Genomic DNA, 24,028 nt, shown 5'->3' with positions numbered 1-24,028 from the left:
ATACATTATTTGACCATAGAAAGGCATGAGGTACTTATACCTGCTAGACCACGGATGAACCTTGAAATCCTTGTGCTGAATGAAAGACCCACTCAAAAAAGACCACACATTGTATGAAGTGTCCAGAGTAGGCAAATACCCAGTAGATGCCTCAGGATGGGAAAGTTGAGGGAAATTGAGTGATTACTATGGATAGTGTTTACTTTTGGCATAAGAAAATGTTCTAAAATTGTGGTGATGGTGGCATAACTCTGTGACTAATCATTGAATGCTATACTTAAAATAAGGTGAATCATATGGTATGTGAATTATACTCCATGAAGCTGTTATATTAAAAAAGAAAGAAAGAAACTAATCAATGAAGATCAGCGGACCCATGAGGTAGTAAAAGTTCCAGGAGATAGCAAAAATCCTCAAGGTGCCATGCTTTCTCTCTAAATCAGGCACTATCTAGTTTTTCTGTGAGCTTCCATTGCAGGGGGTGCTTCCATACTGCCTTCATTTTCAGATTTCTAAAGTTGACTTTATAAAGAGACTCTTGAGTTTTCTTGTCCTTGTGTCCTCTTTGCATGTCAAAAGGACTACTTTACCCTAGAGGCAAAGGGTAGTGGTTAAGTCTCAGATGTGTGTTAGAACCCAGCTCTCTTGCCATCTTGGCCAAGTGACTTTGGAGTGGTTATATGAGCACTGTAAAGTGAGGACAGTAATAATAGTTACTTTACAAGGTGGAGTTGAGGATTGAAGATGTAGTGCACCTGACAACACAACCTATGCCTAATATCCATGTTTCCGTCATTTCTTTGATACCCAGGCTTGCCTCTGTGTAATCCCTTCTTAGAATGAAAGGTGTTAGCATCTTGCCTGTGGCATGTAGCTGATGACTGCAGACTTTGCCTAGTTTTTACACAGAATTTCTTGAACAAAAAGGTTTTACCTTTTTTGTTTCACTTAATTAAAATTACTCTGAGTATGTCACAGGTGGAGAGAAAGAGAGCAATATTGGAAGATTTTTCTCTTCTACTGTGATGAGACCTGGTTATCATCTTTCAAACATGCCCTGTGGTCTGGTTCCCACACCATATCAGCAGAAAATAACTGAATTGGGAAGAAGGCAGTCAAGCCTGTCCAAGTTCAAATCCCGCCTCTCCCTCTCTAGCTGTGTGGCCCTGGATGTATTGTCTAACCCCACGGAGACTCAGTCACTTTGTCTACAAAATCAGAAAAATAATCATATGTACCTCACAAGGTTGTGTAAGGGATTAAATGAAGTAGCACATATAAAGCTTGTGGCTGAATGCTTGACAAATAGTAAGGTTCCATAAATGCTTTTTAAAAAATAAGTAGTTTGGGAAATTTTTTGAGAGTTAAACAAACGTAAAAAAAGTATATCTCAAATACACCATTGAAAGCATTCTTAAAAAAAAAAAACAACAAAAAACTAAACAAAATGAGAAACATGGATGGGTGACCAACTTAATCTTTTTTTTTTTTTTCAATTAATGGTTTCATTTCCAACTTTAACACTAACAGAGGATTCCAAAACAGACTAATATACGTGAATATAGTTTAAATGTAACAAAGAAAGAATTCAGCTATGTACATTGGAGGGAAGGGGATTTTTTCTTATCAACCTTTTCCTATTTTGCCATTTCTGAATGAGCATACATGTTTCCCAATTTCATTTAGTACATAGTAGTACAACTTTTATGGTCAACTATTTGTTTAAGCATAAAACTTAAGAGATTTTGGCTGCTTGGTCATTTTAGCTCTTGAGGTCTGGTTATTCTAAAAATGTAACAAAAGAGTATTTCCTCAAAGCCCTCTGGACTCCAAGTAGAAAATGATCACTTTTACTCAGTTATTACTTTCAGTTTTAAAACTGAAAGTCTTGTGTCCTGGGAACTTCCTTAGTCTCAGAAAAAACAGAAAAGATGGTCAACTATAGAGACATCTCTCTGCTCAGCAGGGACCCTGCTTTCCGCTCTCTGCCTGCCTCTCTACCTACTTGTGATCTCTCTCTCTCTGTCAAATAAATAAATAATAATCTTTTTTAAAAAAGTTAAAAGAAAGATTTGGAGATCATTATTAATAACTAATGGCTTCCATGAAATAATGCTAACGGTGGACCTGGCCCCGTGCTACATGCTTTAAAAGCTAAATTCCACTGAAATGATTAGAAAAAAACCTGTGCATTAGGTTTTATTGTTATGCCCATTTTGAAGGTAAAAGAAAGACAGTTTGGAGAGGCTGACCAATTTGCCTAAACCCTAGAAAGAGGAGAGAGCTGAGATGAAAGAAAAGATCCTTTTAAAACTATTCTGTGCTATATTGCCATTAAGTCCCTGCCCCCAATTTACATACCATTGAATTAAAGGATAGAAAATTTATAGAACACATTGTCCCAGAGAGTGAAAATATGAATGGCCCAAAAAAGGTGTGGGTAGCTTCACTGATGATAATTAGGGAATTGGGGGTTATCAGTGTACATTTACTGTTAAAGGCTCATTTTTTTGAATCCCTGCTGGAGGCAGAACACTGGCTGGACTGGAGTGGAATTGCTTGCGTTAAACTATTGCAGGAACCTACCTCTTCACATACACCACATACTTTGTATCTATGTAGGTGGGCTTCCCAGAATTCCAGGTACAAGTCATGTTGCCTGAATATTCATAAATGACACAGGTTACCTTGTCAGGAACATCTGGTGGATCTGCAACAAAATATATCACTTAGAAGCCACCCAAGAAACATGAAAGTTCTTTATCAAGTTGTTAGTTGATAAACTTCCCATTTTATTTAGGAAACCAGCCCAATCAGCACTCAGTACCTCCCTCATTCCATCCCTACCATCTCACCTAACAATCTACTTTGCCATCAAGCATTGCTATTCTTTGTAATATTTTACTATATTCTCTACTCCTCTAATATGATTAAGTTTCTCTCATAAAAAAAAAAAAATCACTCCTTAAATCCTCTCTCCTCATCTACTACAGTATCTCCTACTCTTTTTTTTTTTTTTTTTAAGATTTTGTTTATTTCTTTGACAGAGAAAGAGATCATAGTAGCCAGAGAGGCAGGCAGAGAGAAAAGGGGTGGAAGCAGGCTCCCTGCCGAGCCGAGAGCCAGACGCAGGGCTTGATCCCAGGACCCTGAGATCAATGACCTGACCTGAAGGCAGAGGCTTAACCCACTGAGCCACCCAGATGCCCCTGTATCTCCTATTCTTAGTATCTAGACTAAGGGTCCTATATTATACTGGCCATTTACTTCATCTCCCATTTGCTCTTTATATGTCTATAAGTAAACACACTCCTAAAATACATTTCAAAACAAAGTTATAGACAATAATTTAAGTATCTAGCCTCTGGAAAGCACTAGAAATACATTTAATGAAAGAGATTCTGGCCATATGATAAAGTGAAAAATGCAGGTTTCAGAATAATATAGTGATCTCATTGGAGAGAGAGACAGACAGAAAGAGAAGAGATTGGGAAGGAGGAGAGAGGGAGAAAGGGGAAGGGAGAGAGAGAAACTAAAACTTAAAAGACATATTTCAAATGATCAAAGAGGGATTGTTAGTAGTGAGATTATGGGAATATAGAGACAATGGGTGTTTCCTTTCTGTTGGCCTAAATTTTTAAAAGCTTTCTATATTGTATGCAATTTGATTTTACAATTAAAAAACAATTTCAAGCAGTAAGAACATACTAAACTACTTTAAAACATTCTGGTGAGTTGTAGCATTGAGTTTCAATGGAGAGAAACTGGACTCCAAATTAGTGAAAAGAAATATTTAAGTTTTATTTGGGTCTTAAAGGAGGTAGGTCTGGAAACATAAATTAAAGTCATTTTGAATATTGATTGAGTTGTGGTCCCTCACTGATTACAGTGATTTGTGCTAAAGTTATTTTCCCCCCTCTAGTTTTAGACAGCGTATCATTGATTTGGCCATCATAAAAGATAATGGTCAATCTTTTGGGCTATGTTATTCCACAGTATTCTATATAAAATGAATGCTCAGGGTTATAAATGCCTCATGGTTAATTAACTTTATAAAAGATCAAATAGAGTATATACATACATGCAGATAAGTGCAATATTTGTTAATGTGAAGTATATAAAGATGGGAGTATGATTACAATTATGAGAGTAAGACCTTATTGTTGTTAATCTCATTGTCAGTTTACCAACATCAAGGAGGAAAAACCTGCTCTATGGTCAGATATCAGGGAATACTCTAAAATACACAAGGATGAGGCTTATGTGTTTGCTTTATCCTACCAGTCCCATCCCTCCCCTATTATTGGAGCACTTAGTAATCACAGGCCAGATTTGTTAATTCAGAGTCTAGCCAAGGATCATTTTCTACCGAGAGTTTCTTGAAGGTAGAATCCTTCTTCTTTTAATTTCTATCATTTAAAACATTTTTGGTGCATGGCAACCACTCAGTAAAGATTATCTCATAATATGATTAGCTTTATTAATAAAGTGATAATGAGGAGAATTTAAAATGAACAGAGGCCCAATATTTCTGGCAAAGATCACTGCAATTCCTTTCTCAAGGAGAGCACAGGCTGGCTTAATTGTGCCCGGAGTGAGACGAGATAGCAGTGTTAAGGACAAATATTAAGGGACCTTTTTGGATTAAAAGGCTGTTTTTCCCACAATAAGTAGAGATCAAAGATGGTCAAAATTTAAGTCAAAGATATTTAAAATTTAAATAAATGATTAAATAAAAACAGACTGTTCCATGTATGGTTTACTTCTAATTTGGTATTTGTGAATGAATAAAGACACATTATAATATTTTATCCCATGATTGGCATGAAACTAATAAAACAAACTTCCCATAATATGTGTGCATTTAATCATAGATGAGATTCTAGGAACTGTTTAAAATGATGACTAAAAATGGAGATTGTGATATAATACTTTATATTTCACAAATTACATTTTAAAGTACAGAAACTTCTAAATATATTTGGATTTCTTTTCAAGGAAAACACTGACTCATTTATTTTCTTTCTCTTTTATGATCTGTTTCCAGTCTAAAAAATACACATAATCATTTTATTCAAAACAGTGATGATAAGTTAACATAGCAAAGCTCACAGGACAAATATCCTGTGATCAAAGTAACTCAGTGAAAGCAATGTGATTTCTAGAGTACCACAAAAACCTTCAAAAAACTTTTTTGACCTATTTAACTAGGAAGTTTTATTTGCTAAGAATGCAGAGCCCAAGAACATAGGGGTTCTTGGATCCAAGAGTTAGAGTAAATTCTTACCTGGCAGTTACAATTGAACACTCATAACCAAAACCCTATGTAAGAAGTCACAAAGTACATAAATGGAAAGAGTGATGTTCTTTCTAAGCAGCTAGCCCCAGTGAATTGAAATTTTTATGTGATATTGTCCCAGAGGGGAGCAAAGGCCGTTGCCTGATTCTGAACATGGCTTGGTGGTTGCATTTGGGGGCAAAACTAGAAGACCTGCTGGGGGTAATTCGTTACTCAAATTTCGTCACTCAAATTGCAAACCAAGGAAGGAGGCCATACTTCTTTTGACTCCTTTCTTCCTCTTTTTAAACTAAAAGCTAACCTTTCCTCATATTTGGAGGAAATCATCATATTTTCTTATTTGCCCTCCAAAGAAATTGCATCTTTTCTCAACACCCTACCTCCACCCAAAAAAGATAAATAGTAAAATATTTAAGCATTAAGTGATGTTTATGTGTCCTGAGGATGTGGACAAGCTAAGGAGTCCTCATACATCAGATAAGAAGTCTTCCTATGCCTTCAGTTCCCATAATTTAGGGCAAGTTTAGTATGCTATTATCAGTTTAAGGCATGAGTTGGCCAACTTTATTCTTTGACCCCAAAACCCACTGTGGTCCTTCCTCAGTTCACTTCTACCACCTCCCATAGCTCTTTTTTATTTTGAAAATCATGCAAGATCAGGGTCCCAGAATTAAGGACAACAGTGACCTTATTTAGAACAAGGAAGCCTCTTCCTTCTCTTGTGTCCACTCTAGGGGCAAGTGGTGACCAGCAGGTGGTCTTGTTCTTGCTAGTTAAGATCTGGAGATGCGGAAGAATAAGAACTCATATTTGATTGTCAAAAATATGGAGCATGACAGAGACACCAAAGCCGTCTCTCTTTCTTCACTGGAGTTGAGTCCAGATGCTCTAGGGAATGAATCTCTGGGTTAAAACAGTGCTGAATTTATTGATCTATTTCTCATATTACAATAACCAAGAATTAAGTATGTAATTATACAAGTGAGCTCATATTACTATGATAACTTACACATCTTCAAGATACTATAAATACAAATTGAATTTAACAAATATTTTTAAGATGAATGTGATTTTTTCTTTTTTTAAAAAAATATTTTATTTTTTTATTTGAGAAAGAAAATGCCTGCATGCATGTGCACACTAGAGCGGGGGGAGGGGGGCAGAAGGAGAGGGAGAAGCAAGCTCCCAGCTGAGCAGGGAGTCTGACAAAGGCGCTGGATTCCAGAACCCTGAGATCGTGACCTGAGCTGAAGGCAGCTGCTTAAACCATTGAGCTATCCAGGCACCCCTAATCTTTTTCTTAATAGTTATAGTAACAAAAAATGATTCACATTTGTGGCAGTGGGACTAGGAGCCGGAAATTAAATCAGAATCTCCTCATGTTTTATCAAAAGCATGTAATTTTAAGTGCATTTAACACACTGGTCCTGTACTTTAAAGTGTATAATATACTTTCAAATAGTTTATTAAAATTTGATGCTTACTACAGCTGGAGTAACTGGCCTCATTTTACAGACATAGAATCAAGGCTCAGACAGATTAACTGGCCCAAGGTCGTGCAGCTGGTAAGAAGTATAGCAGGAACACAAAGCTAGTTTGCAACTGTTTTTTCACCCTGAATTTTAGCTTCAAAATTTCTTGACGGGATCTGCTTCAAGGCAGATGATAGTAGTTTGGAAAACAAATAAAAAAAATAACTGTAGAAGAGATGAAAAGAACAACATTTAAAATCTGAGGACACTGCCCCTCATGTATGCCACTGGGACAGGCTAGTGTCAACTTTAATTGAATGCATCAGAAGCATTTAAAAAATTGTAAAGTTGATACTGAAAGTTTATATGTCTGTCTTCTTTTAAAGATTTATTTATTTATTTATTTGACAGAGAGAGATCACAAGTAGATGGAGAAGCAGGCAGAGAGAGAGGGGGAAGCAGGCTCCCCGCTGAGCAGAGAGCCCGATGCGGGACTCGATCCCAGGACCCTGAGATCATGACCCGAGCCGAAGGCAGCGGCTCAACCCACTGAGCCACCCAGGCGCCCCATGCTGTCTTCTTTTAAAGAGTCAAAAGAATTAGGAATACGGAGTCATCATAAATGATGGAGCTGGGCGGTGGCTGTCCCCAGTAGACTATCTATGTGCTTTCCTCTCTGCACGGATCCCACCAGCCTCCTTGACTCAAATTTTACCAAACTGGCCCCTGGAAGCATCTGGGCTTGCAATTCCTATATTAAACTAATATAAGAAGTAAATTCTATCTTTTGTCTTTATTGTCAGACAAGATTTTATTTTTTAATTATTTTTTTAAGGTTTTATTTATTTATTTACTTGATAGAGAGAGAGTGACAGTGCACAAGCAGGGAGACTGACAGGCAGAGGAAGAGGGAGAAGCAGGCCCCCCTGCTGAGCAGGGACCTTGACAAGGGGCTCATTCCCAGTACTCTGGGATCATGACCTGAGCCAAAGGAAGACACCCATCCAACCCACTGAGCCATCCAGGCGTTCTAAAAAGATTTTAGACTAGTTTGCTAGATGAGCTTTCATTTGAATTTTGAGTGTGTCCCAACACTTACATCCAGAAAAAATGTCTTTTCCACATATCAGTGTCTCTTGAAAATATCCAGGACATTTAGCAGTGCAGTACATAGAGGCGTGTGGCTCCAAAAAGTTGTTATACCAAAGCTGAGCTGTCGTTTTATTAATTCTTGTGATCTGAAATCTTTCTTTGATGCCATTTTTATAAAAATAAAATTTCCTTGGTTGGCAGTTCTTAATTGCTGCTTGACAGTATATAGAGATATTCATACCCATCTTAAAAACTGTGGCTGGTTCTACCCAGATGTGGCCAGAGCAGTTTATATTTGTAATTCCTGGAAACAAATGGATAAAATTTTTAAAATTCCATGTAAAACATTAGAACAAGAGATTCAAAAGAATATGCCATTGCATTTAAATTTTATTCTTTTCTATTAACTAAATGATCTTCATTGGAAAAAATTTTAGGACTAACTGTATCTTTTAATTGATTATTTTTTAAAAAAGATTTTATTTATTTATTTGACACAGAGAGAGAGAGATCACAAACAGGCAGAGCAGCAGGCAAAGGAAGAAGCAGACTCTCTGCCGAGCAGAGAGCCTGATGTGGTGCTTGATCCCAGGACCCTGCGATCATGACCTGAGCCAAAAGCAGAGTCTTAACCCGCTAAGCCATACAGGCATCCCTGGTTAGTTTATTATAATGTGTTTTTACTGTGCTTTACTGTGTTGATGCTCAGCAACATGATACAAATCTTTAAGGGTCAGCCTTTAAGCTACTCTGTCTCAAGAACAAATATAATTGGCTCTTCTATTTTAAAGTAGAGTGGGGCATTATGAAGCTAGGCCATTTTCAAAGGTAAGATTAGAAATAATACTTGGCACTGCAGAACCCAAACCCCATTCTTTATCTACTCAATCAGTCGTTCATTGCTCTGTAGATAATGGCTACTTTTATCAGAAAATTATGAGTTTAGAGGTGCCTGGGTGGGTCAGTTGGTTAAACGTCTGCCTTTAGCTCAGGTCGTGATCACAGCGTCCTGGGATCGAATCCCCCATTGGGTTCCCTGCTCAGTGGGAGCCTGCTTCTCCCTCTCCCTCTGCTGCCTGCCCTGCTAGTGCTCTCTCCCTCTCTCAAATAAATAAAATCTTAAAAAAAAGATTATGAGTTTAATGAATAAAATTATACTCTTACTAATGAAAAAATCTATTGTTTGATAACCACTTAAAATTCATCATTAATTTAAAAATATGGGAAAATATTCAGAATATATTTTGTTAAAAAGCAAATTGCAGAACAACGTATTTAATATAGGCTTAATATCAGAAACAAATGAGTGAAGAGAAATACACTAAGATATTAACAATGATGATCTGTGTGTTAGACTAATTTTTCATTTTTAATTTCATTTTTTCTGTGTTTTAAAAATTACATAGTGAAAGTATTATTTTTATAGCCCAAAATAATAATTTAAAGTCATTTTCATAAGCTCAAATGACAGTGCAATGCAGTATCAGTTAAATAAAGTTCACAAAAGGAAAATATATTTTTGTCTTCTGGAAATATTTGCATTAAAATATCTTAAAATAATGATAAAGGTAAATATTTGATTTTAAAAGGTCCTTATCTTTAGATTTCAATGCCTAAAGAATTAACTTGTATAATACAAATGTAATTCAATATTTCCATTTACATAATGAACATTTATGTATAAACTATAAATATTTAAATGTTGAAATACTGATAAAAATAATTCCATCATTATTAAGAGGACACTGAAACCAAAGACATGAAAAGTAAGTTTTAAGAAAGCATCCAACTGCTTTAAATAAGGTCAGCAATTCAAGTTTAGACAAACTGAATCCCCAGGACTTTAAAAAAAATATATCAATACCAAAAAGAATTATTATGAGTAGTGTTTGAAAAAAATAGAAAATATAAAAAATGTCAGAAGACTTCAGATTTGGACAAATGTCCTGGTTTTCAAAAATAGAATAAAGAAGAACCCCAGAAACTTTGGACCACAGAGCTTTAGTATATTCAGGAATAAATTAGTAAGCCAATGATTTCTCAGTACTTAAAAAAAATCAGTAGCCAGTGGGAATCAACACAGATTGTGTAAGAATAAGTTATACAAATATGTTAATTTCTTCTTTTAATAGGGCTAGTCAATTGGTCGAGGAATGTTAAACTTCTCTTAAATTTTTGTTTAATTTTGGCAGAGTTATTTATTGAAAAGGGGGAACTTGGAAAAAATGTAGTCTGGATGATTTTAAAACTATTCATAGGTTGAACAATAATATATAGAATAATTTCTTTAATCTTTTTTAAAGATTTTATTTATTTGAGAGAGAGAGAGAGCACAAGCAACATGAAGGGCAAAGGGAGAACCTGACTTCCTGCTGAGCGGGGAGCTCAGTGTTCCCAGGACTCCTGGATCATGACCTGAGTTGAAGGAGGATGCTTTACCAGCTGAGCCACCCAGGCATCCCTATAAAATAATTTCTAAGGGACAGCCTGAGGGTCTCTAAGGCCATATCAGAGAGGATTGACTCATTTTTCTACACTCTATATTAATTACTTGAATGTATGAACACAAGTCCTACTTATGGTTTGCATATTTCAAAAAGCTGGAAGAAGCTAGCTGGGGACTTATTTCTTCTAAATGTTTTTAGATACCTGTGGTCTGACTCTGGGAGTGTGTGATACCTGCTGGAGGAATACTAATTCTGATGATAGGGCTACCTCTACATCTCCAATATAATCATGTTCCAACTTACAGAAGAGAGTTTCCTTTTGTTGTTATTCTGAGTAACTTCACAATTTACAAAACTTTCTTCAAGGTCTAGAAACCTGCCCAGGACACAAAGCCTTCAGTAGAAACTCTCAAATGCCAAGAGTTATCCTGCCTAAATTTCTGATGATCCCCCTCCTGGATTCCTCAAAGCTGCTTATGCCTGTATCTATAATAGTGCTACATGTTTGTGTGGGTTATAAAATGTAAATGATAATAGCACAATAGTATTGCACAAAGTTGTGAGGACTAAAAGGCTCAACACAGTGCTCGTTACATAGTAACTGTCAATAGTGGTTTGTGGAGTTGAATTAAATTCAAATGTTTGATGGATTATCATGTGACAGTTATAAGAGTTCAAAGATAGAACACGGCAGCTCAGAATATTTAGGTTTTTCATGGAAATATTCATATATGAGTTAGAGATTTGATCCTTAGGGATGTTTGAGAAAGGAATCCTGACATTAGGAGAGAGTTTGGACTGTTTTATTTCATTTACGCATAAAATTTTTATGTGCATATAGTTTTTCCAATCTTATAATTTCTGATTCTTCAGAGATCTTACCATAATGCTTTGAAAATAATAAACACTCAACATTTATTTAATAAAAGATAACAATAAGTACTAAAAATACTATACCTCCGTGACACCAGTTGAAGAATATGTAAAGAGTTATTACCACATCCCATTGAATTGTGACCTGATTCATTCCTAAAAGCAGGAAAAAGCTCTTTGTTCCCCTCTAGGAAAGAAAAAATATGAAAAATGTTTAAATTATAATATTTTAATAAAATAACAATAATAAAAGGCATTACGTTTTTTTCCCCCGACAGTTCGTATTGCCTTTGATGAGACCATTTCAATAGGAAGAAAAGAAGAAAGGAGGAAAGGAAGAAAAGAGGAAGGTGAGAACGGAAGGGAGGAGGAAACAAGGCAAAGAAAAGTCACTGGTATGTGAGGAGATACAATACAGATGGAAGAATAAAGCAAAAGGATGGCTTTTATCCTTCAAAAGTCACTGCGAATTACCTTAGTAGATTTTTGACCCTTGATAAAATACAGTTTTATCTAATCTTATCTCTCTCCTCAGAAACCTCTGCTCTAACTCCAGATGATAAATTCTCCTGACCAGATTTCTGTGCCTAATAGGCTCCAGAAGTATCAGTCTTTGATGAGTTAAACTTGGGAAAAGACAAAAATTGCAGAACTGCAAGAAAAAGTGTGCCTGGGTGGCTCAGTCATTAAGCGTCTACCTTCGGGCTCAGGTCATGATCTCAGGGTCCTGGGATGGAGCCCTGCTTTGGGCTCTCTGCTCAACGGGAAGCCTGCTTCTCCCTCTCCCACTCCCCCGGTTTGTGTTCCCTCTTTCACAGTCTCTCTCTCTGTGTCGATTAAATAAATAAAATCTTTAAGAAAAAGAAAAAGAAAAAAGAACTTCCAGAAAGAAAGCATAATTTTGATTACAGAAGATTAAGTAAGACAAAGGCATAGGTGCTCTCACCAGTTACATTTATTTAAAAAAAGCCTTTTCATCTGTAGGTAGTTGAAAAGAAATGCATTATATAAATTCCAAACAATATTGCCATCAGTTCACAATTAGAGTTACATTATTTAGTATTTACCTACATTATTGAATAATTCACTTACTCAATAACCAACATTATTTAATTATTTTTATCTATTTAATAAAACCTGAGCCATTCATATAAAACAGCAAAACAAAATCATGACTTGTCATATAGCTTAAGTATCTGATAACATTTTTTTTCTTAAAGATTTTATTTATTTGAGAAAGAGAGCATGAGCAGGGGCAGGAACAAAGGGAGAGGGAGAAGCAGACTCTGCAGAGCATGGAGCCTGACATGGGGCTCGATCCTAGGACCCTGAGATCACGAACTGAGCCAAAATCAAGAGTCAGATGTTCAACCAACTAAGCTATCAGGCACCCCATCCATATCTGATAACATTTTTATAAACTGGGGTACCCATGACCCCCATGAATATAAGAATCCCTTTCATAATTTGTTAGCAATGTTAGGTCTTCTCTTTATAAATAATAGGCAAAGCAAGGCCTAATATGTTCCTCGTTAGAAGTTAACTACTCACCCGATAGAATATTAATTATTTTTTAAAATGATGTGATATCAGACAGTATTTTAGATTCACCTTTCATCAGTAACCACCATATGAAATATCATAAGAACTTAAAAGAAAAAAACAACCTGGCCCATGTATTTCCAAACAAAAATGTAGCTGTTTTTAGGTATTTGGGTGATCATTGTCTCTTTACCTTTTAACTTGCTGGAAGCACGTAATTCCACTTCAGGGCCAGGTTGCTATCTTGTAGCCTGCGTCATGTCCTCTGTCTCCACTGCCTGCTTGTCAATAATCACTTCAGATTTTCAGCAATGAGGCAAATGGAAATGTCAGCAAAGCCCTGACCTACATTTCAGATTCTTGAAAAGGAACTCAAAAACTGTCCAATTCGAAATGACTGGCTCACATGTCACTATTTGGGAAAACCCAGATTACTGAACGTGAACTGCTTTGTTAGTACTTTTTTCTCAGTTTAATTTAAAAAGATCTGTCTCATCCAAGAAGTAGAACACATATGTAGAGTCTATCTATCAAAATATAACACCAAAATATACAAAAATATAATGCTTAGTTTTAATTTGCAATTAGCGTTGATATTTATTATGAACCAGTTTCTTAAGACAGTTTAAATGCTACTGTTGACCATTTATTTATTTACTGAGCATTTTTGAGTGTCTAATATGTGTCAGGTATTGTTCTGGGCATTAAAGATATAATGTTGATTAATTACCAGACAGCTCTTTTGTTGTATGTTTAAAGTGATTTAATAACAAATCAGTTGAACTATCACCCATGCTTTAGCAGGATTCTATAAGCAAATAAACAATTACCAGATATTTGGTGCATTTGTAGTCGGTATCACCAGGGGCTTTTCCCAGCATAATCTTTCCTCTCACATCCTTTATTACTTCAACATGAATATCTTTCCACTTCATGTATTTCTTTTTATTGTAAATGAGAGTTAAGTCACTTGTTTCAATGAAATTCTTTTTTATAACATTTTTTAATTGTTATGTTAGTCACCATATAGTACATCATTAGTTTTTGATGTAGTGTTCCATGATTCATTATTTGCATATAACACCCAGTGCTCATCACAACATGTGCCCTCCTTAATACCTGTCACTAAGGTACCCCACCCTCTTCCCTTCTGTAATTCTCAGATTATTTCCTGGAGCCCATAGTCTCTCATGGTTCATCTCCCCCTCTGATTTCACTCCCTTCAGTTTTCCCTTCCTTCCCCTAATGTACTCTGTGCTATTCCTTATGTTCCACATATGAGTGAAATCATATGATAATTGTTTTTCTCTGCTTGACTTATTTCACTTAGCATAATCCCCTCCAGTTCCAGCAGTGAAATTCTTAAAGCCAGAAACTCCATCCTGCCTTTTAAATGTTTTTATCTTTGGTATCCAGCACATTAGAATACTCTGGGGAAACATTTGAAACATTTCTATACTCAGATTTATTCTAAACAACGAAAATTAGAAATTGTGTGGGTGAAGGCTGGGCATTGATTCTTTTAATTCCAAGTGATTTCAATAAAGAGTCAGAGTTGAGAACTACCTGAATTTAAGAATAAGAGTGTCTTTGAAGACCACACAGAGGAATGGACTGTTGCCTGGGTTTTAATGATTAGTGACAATTTTCCAAGCTGTGAAAGAGAGGGTATGGGAAATATTTCACATATAAGAACAGAATGTGCATGTAATAGAGATGTTTTGGGACTGACTAATTGTTTCTTCAGGTTGAAGGGAATAGGATATGAGCTGGAAAACTAAGGTCAGTGGCAGAATGTAATTAATAAGAGCCTTGTATGCCAGCTAAATGGTTTAATCTTTGTCTTGAAGTCAGTCAGAGATAGCCAAGGTTGGTAAGCAGAGAAATAACATAATTAGATTCGATTTTTAAAAGATAATTCTAATTATTGTGTGGAGAATTGAATGAAGATTGAAGAGCCCAGTTAGGAGGCTATTGAAAAGCAAAAGCTTAATGAGGGTCCAAAGCAAAGCAGAGGTAGCCAGAACTAAGAGGGAAATATGGAACTGAGAGCTATGTGGAGGACGACTGGACAGTCCATTGTGACCAGTAAGGGAACAGAAACCCCTGGAGTTACGCAGTGAACAACACATGTGTGTGGCAGGGTGAGAATTCAGGAGCATGAAGAGTGACTCTGGTGGTGATTTTTACTGACCTAGTAGACAACATTAACCAAGCACACAACAGGAAGAGATGTGGGGAAGTGATGAGTTTGGTTCTGGTCATGTTCATTTGGAGGAGCCAGACAGCACTGTCTGGTGGGACATTATAGATACAGATAAGCTGTATCTAGTTTGAGCTGGAGATCTAAATTTGGAAGGTTTCAGCATGTCAGTAGTATTAAAACTAAGATAAGAATAAGAAAACAGAGCACATCCAGAATGATAAGGGAAGGAAGTAGGGGGCCAAACACAGAAAATCTTACCAAAGGACAAGAAGAGATACAAGGAGTTTGTGGCCCTCATCAAATGGTCAGAAATTAAATATGATTAGAACTAAAAGAAAGTATTGGATTTGACAGTAGTCTTCCCTTAGAACAGTTTCAGAAAAGAAATGGAGGTAGAAAGGGGATTGAAGTGAGTTAGAATAAAAACCAAAGAGGACATTGGTTTTTGGCTAACCTTTCAGGAATTTGGAGAGTGAAGATGAGACTGATGGAGAGCTCAGTGCAAATGAGGATTTATTTTTTTAGTGGGGGTCACTTGTCGTTTCTCTTCTTTAGTGAGCAGTCTGTTCACATCTGCTATCCATTTCATTGGTTGGTTGTTTTTCTTATTGTTGAGTTTTGAGAGTTCTTTACATGGTTTTGGAAACCAGTTCTTTATCATATATATTTTACAAATATTTTGTCCTAGTGTGTGGCTTGTTTTTTCATTTTTTACCCATGCTTTTTGAGATCAGAAATTTTTAATTTTGATCAAGTTTAATTCATTAATTACTTTATTGTTTCATTTGTTTTGTGCTGCTTGCATTCTCATCAACGGATTAATTCATAATCTTATTTTATGTGTGTTTCTGTTTAAAGACACCTTAATTAATCTATATTGTTGATTAACATTGAACTCAGGGCCAACATTATAATTTATGCTTGAACAAAGCTCATCTAACACATGGAGTTTCTTTGTAAAGTACATTGCTGCTTTCTTGTATTTATGAACACTAGCCAGTACTTCAGGACTATGCTTGGGGGCTGTTTTAGTGAAATCACCAAACAAAAGTATAAAATGGGGGAAATGTGGTACTAACAAGACCTCCCAAAGGACATTTGTTTATAGTACAAGAGCTGAAACAAGTTTTTTTAGCTGGGAACTTGCACATTGCGTGACTCAAAATTTTCACTACTCTGCACATGTCTTCAAAATTACAGACAAATGCCGCAAGTATTGATTTGGGGGTTACAACTAAATTTTAGCTGGTTAAAGAATTCACAAATTTGGAATCTGGGAATGATGAGGATCAACTATATCAAATCTCATATGTAAGTGGTCTGACTTCATTTGCTAATCAGAAAGCATGAAGACCCACTGTCTTGGCTTTTTCTCCATAGACAAGGTTACCATCTGGGTGTACCAGGACAGTCTAATTTAAACATGTCCCAGGGTAATTACAAAAAGCACTCCATTTTATGTTCAAAACTTTTCTAATGTTTGGGCGCCTGGATGGCTCAGTCATTAAGTGTCTGCCTTAGGCTCAGGTCCTGATCCCAGAGTACTGGGATCAAGCCCCTTCCTGCTCAGCAGGAAGCCTGCTTCTCCCTCCCCCACTCTCCCTGTTTGTGCTCCCTCTCTCTCTGTGTCTCTCTCTGTCAAATAAATGAAATCGTTAAAAAAATTTTTTTTTAATTTTTTTTTTAGTGTAGGAGATATATTGCCACTCTTTTAAAGGCTTAAAAGTTTCCGAAAAGTCATACTATTTCAAGTTTTCTCTGGTATTTGGTAAAAGTTTGGAATAGTTGTCGGCTGAGGGGAATGAAAATGATGATTTAGTATAAAATGCATGATCCAGAAAACACCATATTAAATTAGTAAGCATATTTTGAGTTAGCTCATCATCAAGGCAAATATATCATAATGGAGCATTTCAGATTTTCCCCCAAATTTTAAAAAATCCTCTTTAGGGCACTTAAGGCTAGAATAGAAGAAAACAGCTAGAACTGTAGTACTTATGTACTTATGTAATCGTGCTTTTCTATAAATTGACCTTACTATTGTGGATTGAAAATATCTCCAGTTTCCCTATCCAGAGACAACAAACATTGTCATAAACTAACTGGCTACTAGAAGGAACTCCTTGAAGTAGATTAGTTAGGATTTCCCAGTTTAAGAAGTATAGCTGGACCAAGACCTGTAATGTTTTTTGTTTTTTTTTTGTTTTTTTAAATATTTTATTTATTTATTTGACAGAGAGAGAGATCACAAGTAGGCAGAGAGAGAGAGAGGAGGAAGCAGACTACCTGCCTAGCAGAGAGCCCGATGTGGGACTTGATCCCACGACTCTGAGATCATGACCTGAGCTGAAGGTAGAGGCTTAACCCACTGAGCCACCCAGGTGCCCCCCAAGACCTGTAATGTTAAAATGGTTGCCTAGCAACACTGGTCTACCCACTAGGGAGCAGGCCTAGAGGGCTCTTCCTTGCCTCGGAACACTGATGCCAAATGTTGATGAGAATGAGCAGACCAGGGAGTGAACTGTTGACCCCTGAAAAGGGAACCTAGAGACTTGACTCTGAAGAGAGATGGAAAACCTACCACTTCTATATGGGGAAGTGATACAGCAGCCCTCGTGGTTTTAATAGGCCTGGTTTAGGGCTATTAAATAATCTGGTTAGAGAAGGGGAGTAGGAAACTAGTCCTGAGTTCCTATAGAGGGTACACCATTTTTACTTAGATTGCTGCCTTTCTTTGTGGTAGCTTTAGCAAAGGTGAGTGACTGAATATTATCATGTGTAAAGCTCCTCAGACACTCCATGGGAGGTATCACTAAATTGGCAAATCCCATTAGGTAGACTTGATTTAGGAGGCTTAAGATTTTGTAGAGTGATCTAGCAATTCTGTATGAAATAAAGAAATCAGGACGTATGGGTGTCTCATCCGGTTAAGTGTCTACTTTTGGCTCAGGTCATGATCCCAGAGTTCTGAGATTGACCCCGCATCAGGCTCCCTGCTCAGTGGGAAGCCTGCTTCTGCATCTCCCATTCCCCCTGCTTGTATTCTCTCTTGCTATCTCTCTCTGTCAAATAAATAAATGCAATGTTTTCTTAAAAAAATAAAAATAAAAAAATCAGTATCACTGAAGGGTGGGAGAAACTGATAGGTGGTTGGATGAATCGGTTTTTGAAGCAGAGAAGATGGCAGTAGCTACCCATAAGGGCCAGAGGAAGTCCCCTGATACATGGGTATGCTTAGGGAAGATGCTTTATACATATCTGCATATTGGTAGGTAGGGTGCAGGGTACAGCCTGGTCTGTCTCTATACCTGGGTGGAAAATAGATGTCCCTGTTTAAGAGGGTGTATGGTACTATAATGGGTTAAGTGTGACTGCATCTGCAGGGGTGGGTCTCCAGAGAGTAAGGATAAAAGCAGAAAAGCCCACTGTGACTGTGGATGGACTTGGACAGTGAGTCACATGTCATAGCCTGGGTAAGACCTGTACATAGTGCATTAAGGGACTTAATCCCAGGTTAAAGGACTCTTCTGTGCTCTCCAATATACTGTAGACTGTATGTGTAATTGAAGTGAAGACTTCTTTCGCTAATTTATTGTGACATCCTGCTTTTATGCTGTTATAGGCCCAGTGAAAGAGCTGAGTATTTTTTAGGGCCTTTTTTGCACCAGCCATGTGCTGTATGTGGGGCTATGACTACAGAGAGGATGTTAATGACTTTTAAGGATCCTTCAGTGGGAAAGGAGATTGTATTTAAAAAATTAAAGTGCAAAGGAATAAAATGCTAAATGGGAAGATAGGAAAACAGTTAAGGAAACAGAAAGGAATGTACAACAGCCTCAGGTCCACACTTTTGCAAGCCTCAGGCCTGAATGCCAACTCCTATAGGATAAAACTGACCTGGATCAAGGACTCGGGCTCAGTTTCTTGTGTGTTCCCTCCAGTTTGATCACACTTGTGCCTCTGAAGGCGATTTTATCCTGTCAGCATCCCTCTTTCAACTGCCTCTCCTGCCCCGTCATCCTTCAGTGAGTGTGTACTATACCATGCCCACTTTGCTTCACCGATGGCGTCCAACTCAGTGTCTGAGCCTGCCCTGCTTTTCAACACTCACGACTGAGTAATTATAAAAACTGCAATTTTAGTTTTGCAGTCTTTATTTAAGAAGGTAACAGAAAATGTTATTCATTTCAGTAAGTTTATTATCAAAAATATTGAACTTATTTTTTGAATTTCATGGCCTTGAAGTTGTATTTTAATTATCTCGAGGGTTGTCTTACCTGGAAGAACTCAATTTTGCCAGATAAATGAAGTGTCATTTTGTTAATTTTCTCAACCACTGAATTAATAACCCCATTATTCATAAAGAGATATATAGACTCTTTGAAGAGAAATAAATATCATAAATCTTATGACTCATCCAGAAGATGGTATCTTGATTCCTCTCAGCTGCTTGATTCCAACTCCTGATGGTAGGTTTAACTATGTTGAAAGCTGATGTATGTACAAGCTGAATCACCACTATTTCCTGTGAGGTGTGCATTAAAGGTCAGCTTTATCTCATTTACTATCCCCGTGTTAGAGTTAAGAATGCTTAGAAGTGGGGTGATTTCAAAAGCTTGTCCTCATTTCTAGCTCTTGGACAGCATATACACTTTTAAGGAGGTCAGTTTCCTGAGTCTGGTGGACTTCCCTCATTGTCATGTGCCCTTTTCTAAATTTGATTCCTCAGAGAATGAGCCTGGGTAAAAATAGTTGCAGGTGCTTTAAACACTCAAAGCTTCTCTAGTCTTTGCCTGAATTTTAGATATATTTTTAGAAATGTGAAGCTTACCAAAATACTTGCATTTCAGCTTATGTTGAGGTTCTCTGACCCATAGCCAATTTGGATCTGTTTTGGAATAGTCTGAGTGTCAAGTGTCAGAAGCAATATGGGGACTTGTGTTTTCATTTCTTTTTCTTTTTTAAAAATTTACTTGAGAGAGAGAGAGAGAGAGAGCAGGGAAGGGCAGAGGGAAAGGGAGAGGGGAACTCAAGCAGACTCCACACTGAGCTTAGAGCCTGACACAGGGCTCAATTTCATGACCCTGAAATCATGACCTGAGCCGAAATCAAGAGTCTGATGCTTAACCAACTGAGCCACCCAGGCATGCCAGTTATTTACTTAAATGTAAATGAAATTTTTGATGCACTATTGCAGTTTTTCTAGACACTTTGGATAAAATGCATGTGTTAAAATGTTACTTTTTTCAGATTTAATGTACTTCATTCCATAAGGTAGTTCATGGCATATTTGTTCCTATTCCAGCTTAGTTGAACCTGTTTCATCATCTAAATCTAAATCATCATCATCTCAATGTTTAATAGTTTCTATAGTCTTTATCTATATAAACTTCTATATCTATGTCTATATCTATATTTTGTCTATTGTCTATATAAAAAGAAATATACTATTTAGACTTATGTTTACTCTTTTAGATATTAATTAAAAATATGCCAGTGGCATCAGGGAAATACAAATCCAAACCACAATGAGATACCACCTCACACCAGTCAGAATGGCTAAAATTAACAAGTCAGGAAATGACAGATGTTGGTGAGGATGCGGAGAAAGGGGAACCCTCCTACACTGTTGGTGGGAATGCAAGCTGGTGCAACCACTCTGGAAAACAGCATGGAGGTTCCTCAAAATGTTGAAAATAGAACTGCCCTATGACCCAGCAATTGCACTACTGGGTATTTACCCTAAAGATACAAATGTAGTGATCCAAAGGGGCACGTGCACCCGAATGTTTATAGCAGCAATGTCCACAATAACCAAACTATGCAAAGAATCTAGATGTCCCATCAACAGATGAATGGATAAAGAAGATGTGAGATATATATATAATGGAATACTATGCAGCCATCAAAAAAATGAAATCTTGCCATTTGCGACTATGTGGATGGAACTAGAGGGTATTATGCTTAGTGAAATAAGTCAATTGGAGAAAGACAACTATCATATGATCTCCCAGATATGAGAAAGTAGAGATGCAATGTGGGGGGTTTGGGAGGTAGGAAAAGAATAAATGAAACAAGATGGGATCGGGAGGGAAAAAGCCATAAGAGATTCTGAATCTCACAAAACAAACTGAGGGTTGCTGGGGAGAGGGGAGTAGGGAGAAGGTGGTGGGGTTATAGATATTGGGGAGGGTATGTGCTATGGTGAGTGCTGTGAAGTGTGTAAACCTGGCGATTCACAGACCTGTACCCCTGGGGCTAATAATACATTTTATGTTTATAAAAATTTTATAAAACATATATAAAAAAAAGTCAGTGGGTACCTATTTTTAAAAGCTTCTTCTAGGAGTATTTAAGGAAAATATTTGGTAGACTACTGCACTAGAGATCAACTCTACAAGCCAATCAAAAACCATGTTGGAGGGATGCCTGGGTGGCTTCCTCATTAGCATCTGCCTTCAGTTCCTGTCATGATCCTGGGCTCCTTGCTCAGCAGGGACCCTGCTTCTGCCTCTGACTGCTGTTCTCCCTGCTTGTGCTTGCTCTCTTGTTCTCTCTCAGTCTCTGGCAAATAAATAAATAAAATCTTAAAAAAAAAAAAAACCAACAACAACATGGTGAGGGGCACCTCTGTGGCTCAGTGGGTTAAAAAAAAACGTGGTGGAAAAAAATACATAAAAATATCAATAGTGGTTTCTTTGGATTGTTGAATTATGGTTATTTTTTCTTTCTTTTGCTTTTCTATGACTTTCAATTTTTTAGGATAAGTATATTATATATGATACTTTTAAAATATTGAAAAAAATACTAAATATGGGGAACCCTGTCGGCACCCCTCACTCTTGAGAGCTTTTCCTGTGTCTTCACTTAATAAACTTCTATCACTTCACACACACACACACACACACACACACACACACACACACACAAAGAAAAGAAAAAATAGTAATTACACCAAGGACAAGGAAAACTTTAAATGAGGGAATATAAAAGGAATTTCCCCTCTAGTTGATTCTAAAATATATGACAGCTTGAGGGAATTATTGATATGTCTACTGATGTACACATTTCATATGCATACTTAACCATAAAGGGTAGGAATGAGGAGAGTTCTTTTTTCCTATAGAAGAAAAATAAATTCTTTTACACCTTTTAATATAGACCTTAAACCTTTATGGCCCAAAGAAAAGAAGGCCAATGAAAAAATGCAATAATTATTTTTTAAACTGAAGTAAAATGAACAAATAAAATTATCAGTTTCAAGTGTACATGATGATTTTCTGTGTGTATATATATATATACATATATATATATATATGTATATATATATGTCTCATATATGTATGGCATCATTACCCAAATGAAGTTAATTAACACATTCATAACCTCACATACTTTTTTTTTGTGAGGACACTTCAGATTTACCCTACCCTCTTATCAAATTCTTTTTTTTTTTAAGATTTTACTTATTTATTTGAGGGAGAAAGAGAGAGATAGTGACAGAGATAATGACAGAGAGCATGAGTGGGGAGGATGTCTCTCTTATCAGAGAGAACCAGTCTTCTTAGCAGGCCAAGACTCTAGTTCAGTAGTCTACCAAATATTTTCCTTAAATACTCCTTAGGCTTAGCATCAAGCTCCTCCTAAGCAGCGAGCTTGACGCAGGGCTTAATCCCAGGACCCTGGGATCATGACCTGAGCTGAAGGCAGACGCTTAACTGAGCCACCCATGCACCCCTAAAGTTCAAGTATGTAATACAATATTATTAACTATAATCACCATGCTGTACATTCAATCCTCAGAACTTACTCATCTTATAACTAAAAGTTTACACCTTTCAACCAACATCTCTCCATTTCCTCTATCCCATAGTTACTGGCAAATACCATTCTACTCTCTGTTTCTATGAGTTGAACTTTTTTTTTTGGATTCCCTATATGTGATTCCATACAATATAAGTCTTTCTTTCTGGCTTATCTCATTTAGTATAATGTTCTCCAGATTCATCTATGTTGCAAAGGACAGAACTTCCTTCTTTCTCATGGTTGAATAATATTCTGGGGAGTGTGCGTGTGTGTGTGTGTGTGTGTGTGTGTGTATGCACGAGTGTATCATATCTTCTTTACTCATCTTGTCAGAAACTTAGGTTTTATTTTTGCTTATTTTATATAATGCTGCAGCGAACATGGGTTATAGGTATCTTTTCAAGATAGTGATTTCAGTTCTTTTGGATATATATACCCAGGAGTAGGATTGCTGGATATTATGGTAGTTCAATTTTTAAATTTTTGAGGATGCTTCATAATGTTTTCCATAATGATCGTCCAATTTTACATTCCCACTAACAGTAAATGAGGGATCCCTTTTTTCCATATACATAATATTTGTTATCTGTTGTCTGTTTATAAAAGCCATTCTAAGGGGTATGGTTATCACTGTGGTTTTGAGTCGCATTTTGTTGACAATTAGTGATGTTGAGCACCTTTTCATGTACCTGTTGACATTTGTATATCTTTTCTGGAAAAATATCTATTCAGTTCCTTTGTCTGTTTTTTGAATCAGATTATGTGTTTTGCTGCTATTGAGTTGTAGAAGTTCTCTCTATATTTTAGGTATTAACCCATTATCAAATATATGGTTTGCAAATATTTTATCCCCTTCCAAAGGTTGCCCTTCCATTTTGTTGATTGTTTTCTTTGCTGTGCAGAAGCTTTTCAGTTTATTGTAGTCCCACTTCCTTGCTTTTGCTTTTATTGCTTGTGCTTTTGTTGTCATATCCAAAAGATCATTTCCAAGACAAATGTTGAGGAGTTTTCCCTCCATGTTCTTTTCCAGGAGTTTTAGGGTTTGGGGTCTTACATTTAAGTCCCTAATTCATTTCAAGTTAGTTTTTGTGCATGTGAAAGATAGTTTCATTCTTTTGCATGTAGATATCTGGTTTTCTCAGCACCATTTATTAAAGAGACTTATCCTTTTCCCATTGTGTGTTCTTGGCACCTTTGTCAAAGATTAATATATGCATGAGTTTTTTTCTGGGCTCTTTATTCTGTTCCAGTGATCTGTATGTCTGTTTTGAAGCCAATACCATACAGTTTT

The 24,028-nt window shown here is 36.7% G+C and overlaps 1 protein-coding gene across 1 annotated transcript in view; it reads right to left on the bottom strand.

The window, feature by feature from the left end:
- Positions 1–13,102, bottom strand: part of IL23R (interleukin 23 receptor) — a 61,321-nt gene extending 48,219 nt beyond the window's left edge. The window contains exons 1-4 of the mRNA XM_082686434.1: positions 12,919–13,102; positions 11,268–11,370; positions 7,871–8,167; positions 2,587–2,710 (exon numbers count right to left, since the gene is read on the bottom strand). Coding sequence (XP_082542560.1) covers positions 2,587–2,710; positions 7,871–8,167; positions 11,268–11,337 — 491 coding nt within the window. The 5' untranslated portion in view covers positions 11,338–11,370; positions 12,919–13,102. The remainder of the gene's footprint in view (positions 1–2,586; positions 2,711–7,870; positions 8,168–11,267; positions 11,371–12,918) is intronic.
- Between the last annotated feature and the right edge of the window lie 10,926 nt (positions 13,103–24,028).

Source organism: Mustela nivalis, assembly GCF_964662115.1.
Source record: "Mustela nivalis genome assembly, chromosome: 10".
Classification (NCBI taxonomy): Eukaryota; Metazoa; Chordata; class Mammalia; order Carnivora; family Mustelidae; genus Mustela; species Mustela nivalis.
This window is presented reverse-complemented; position numbering and strand designations above follow the sequence as displayed.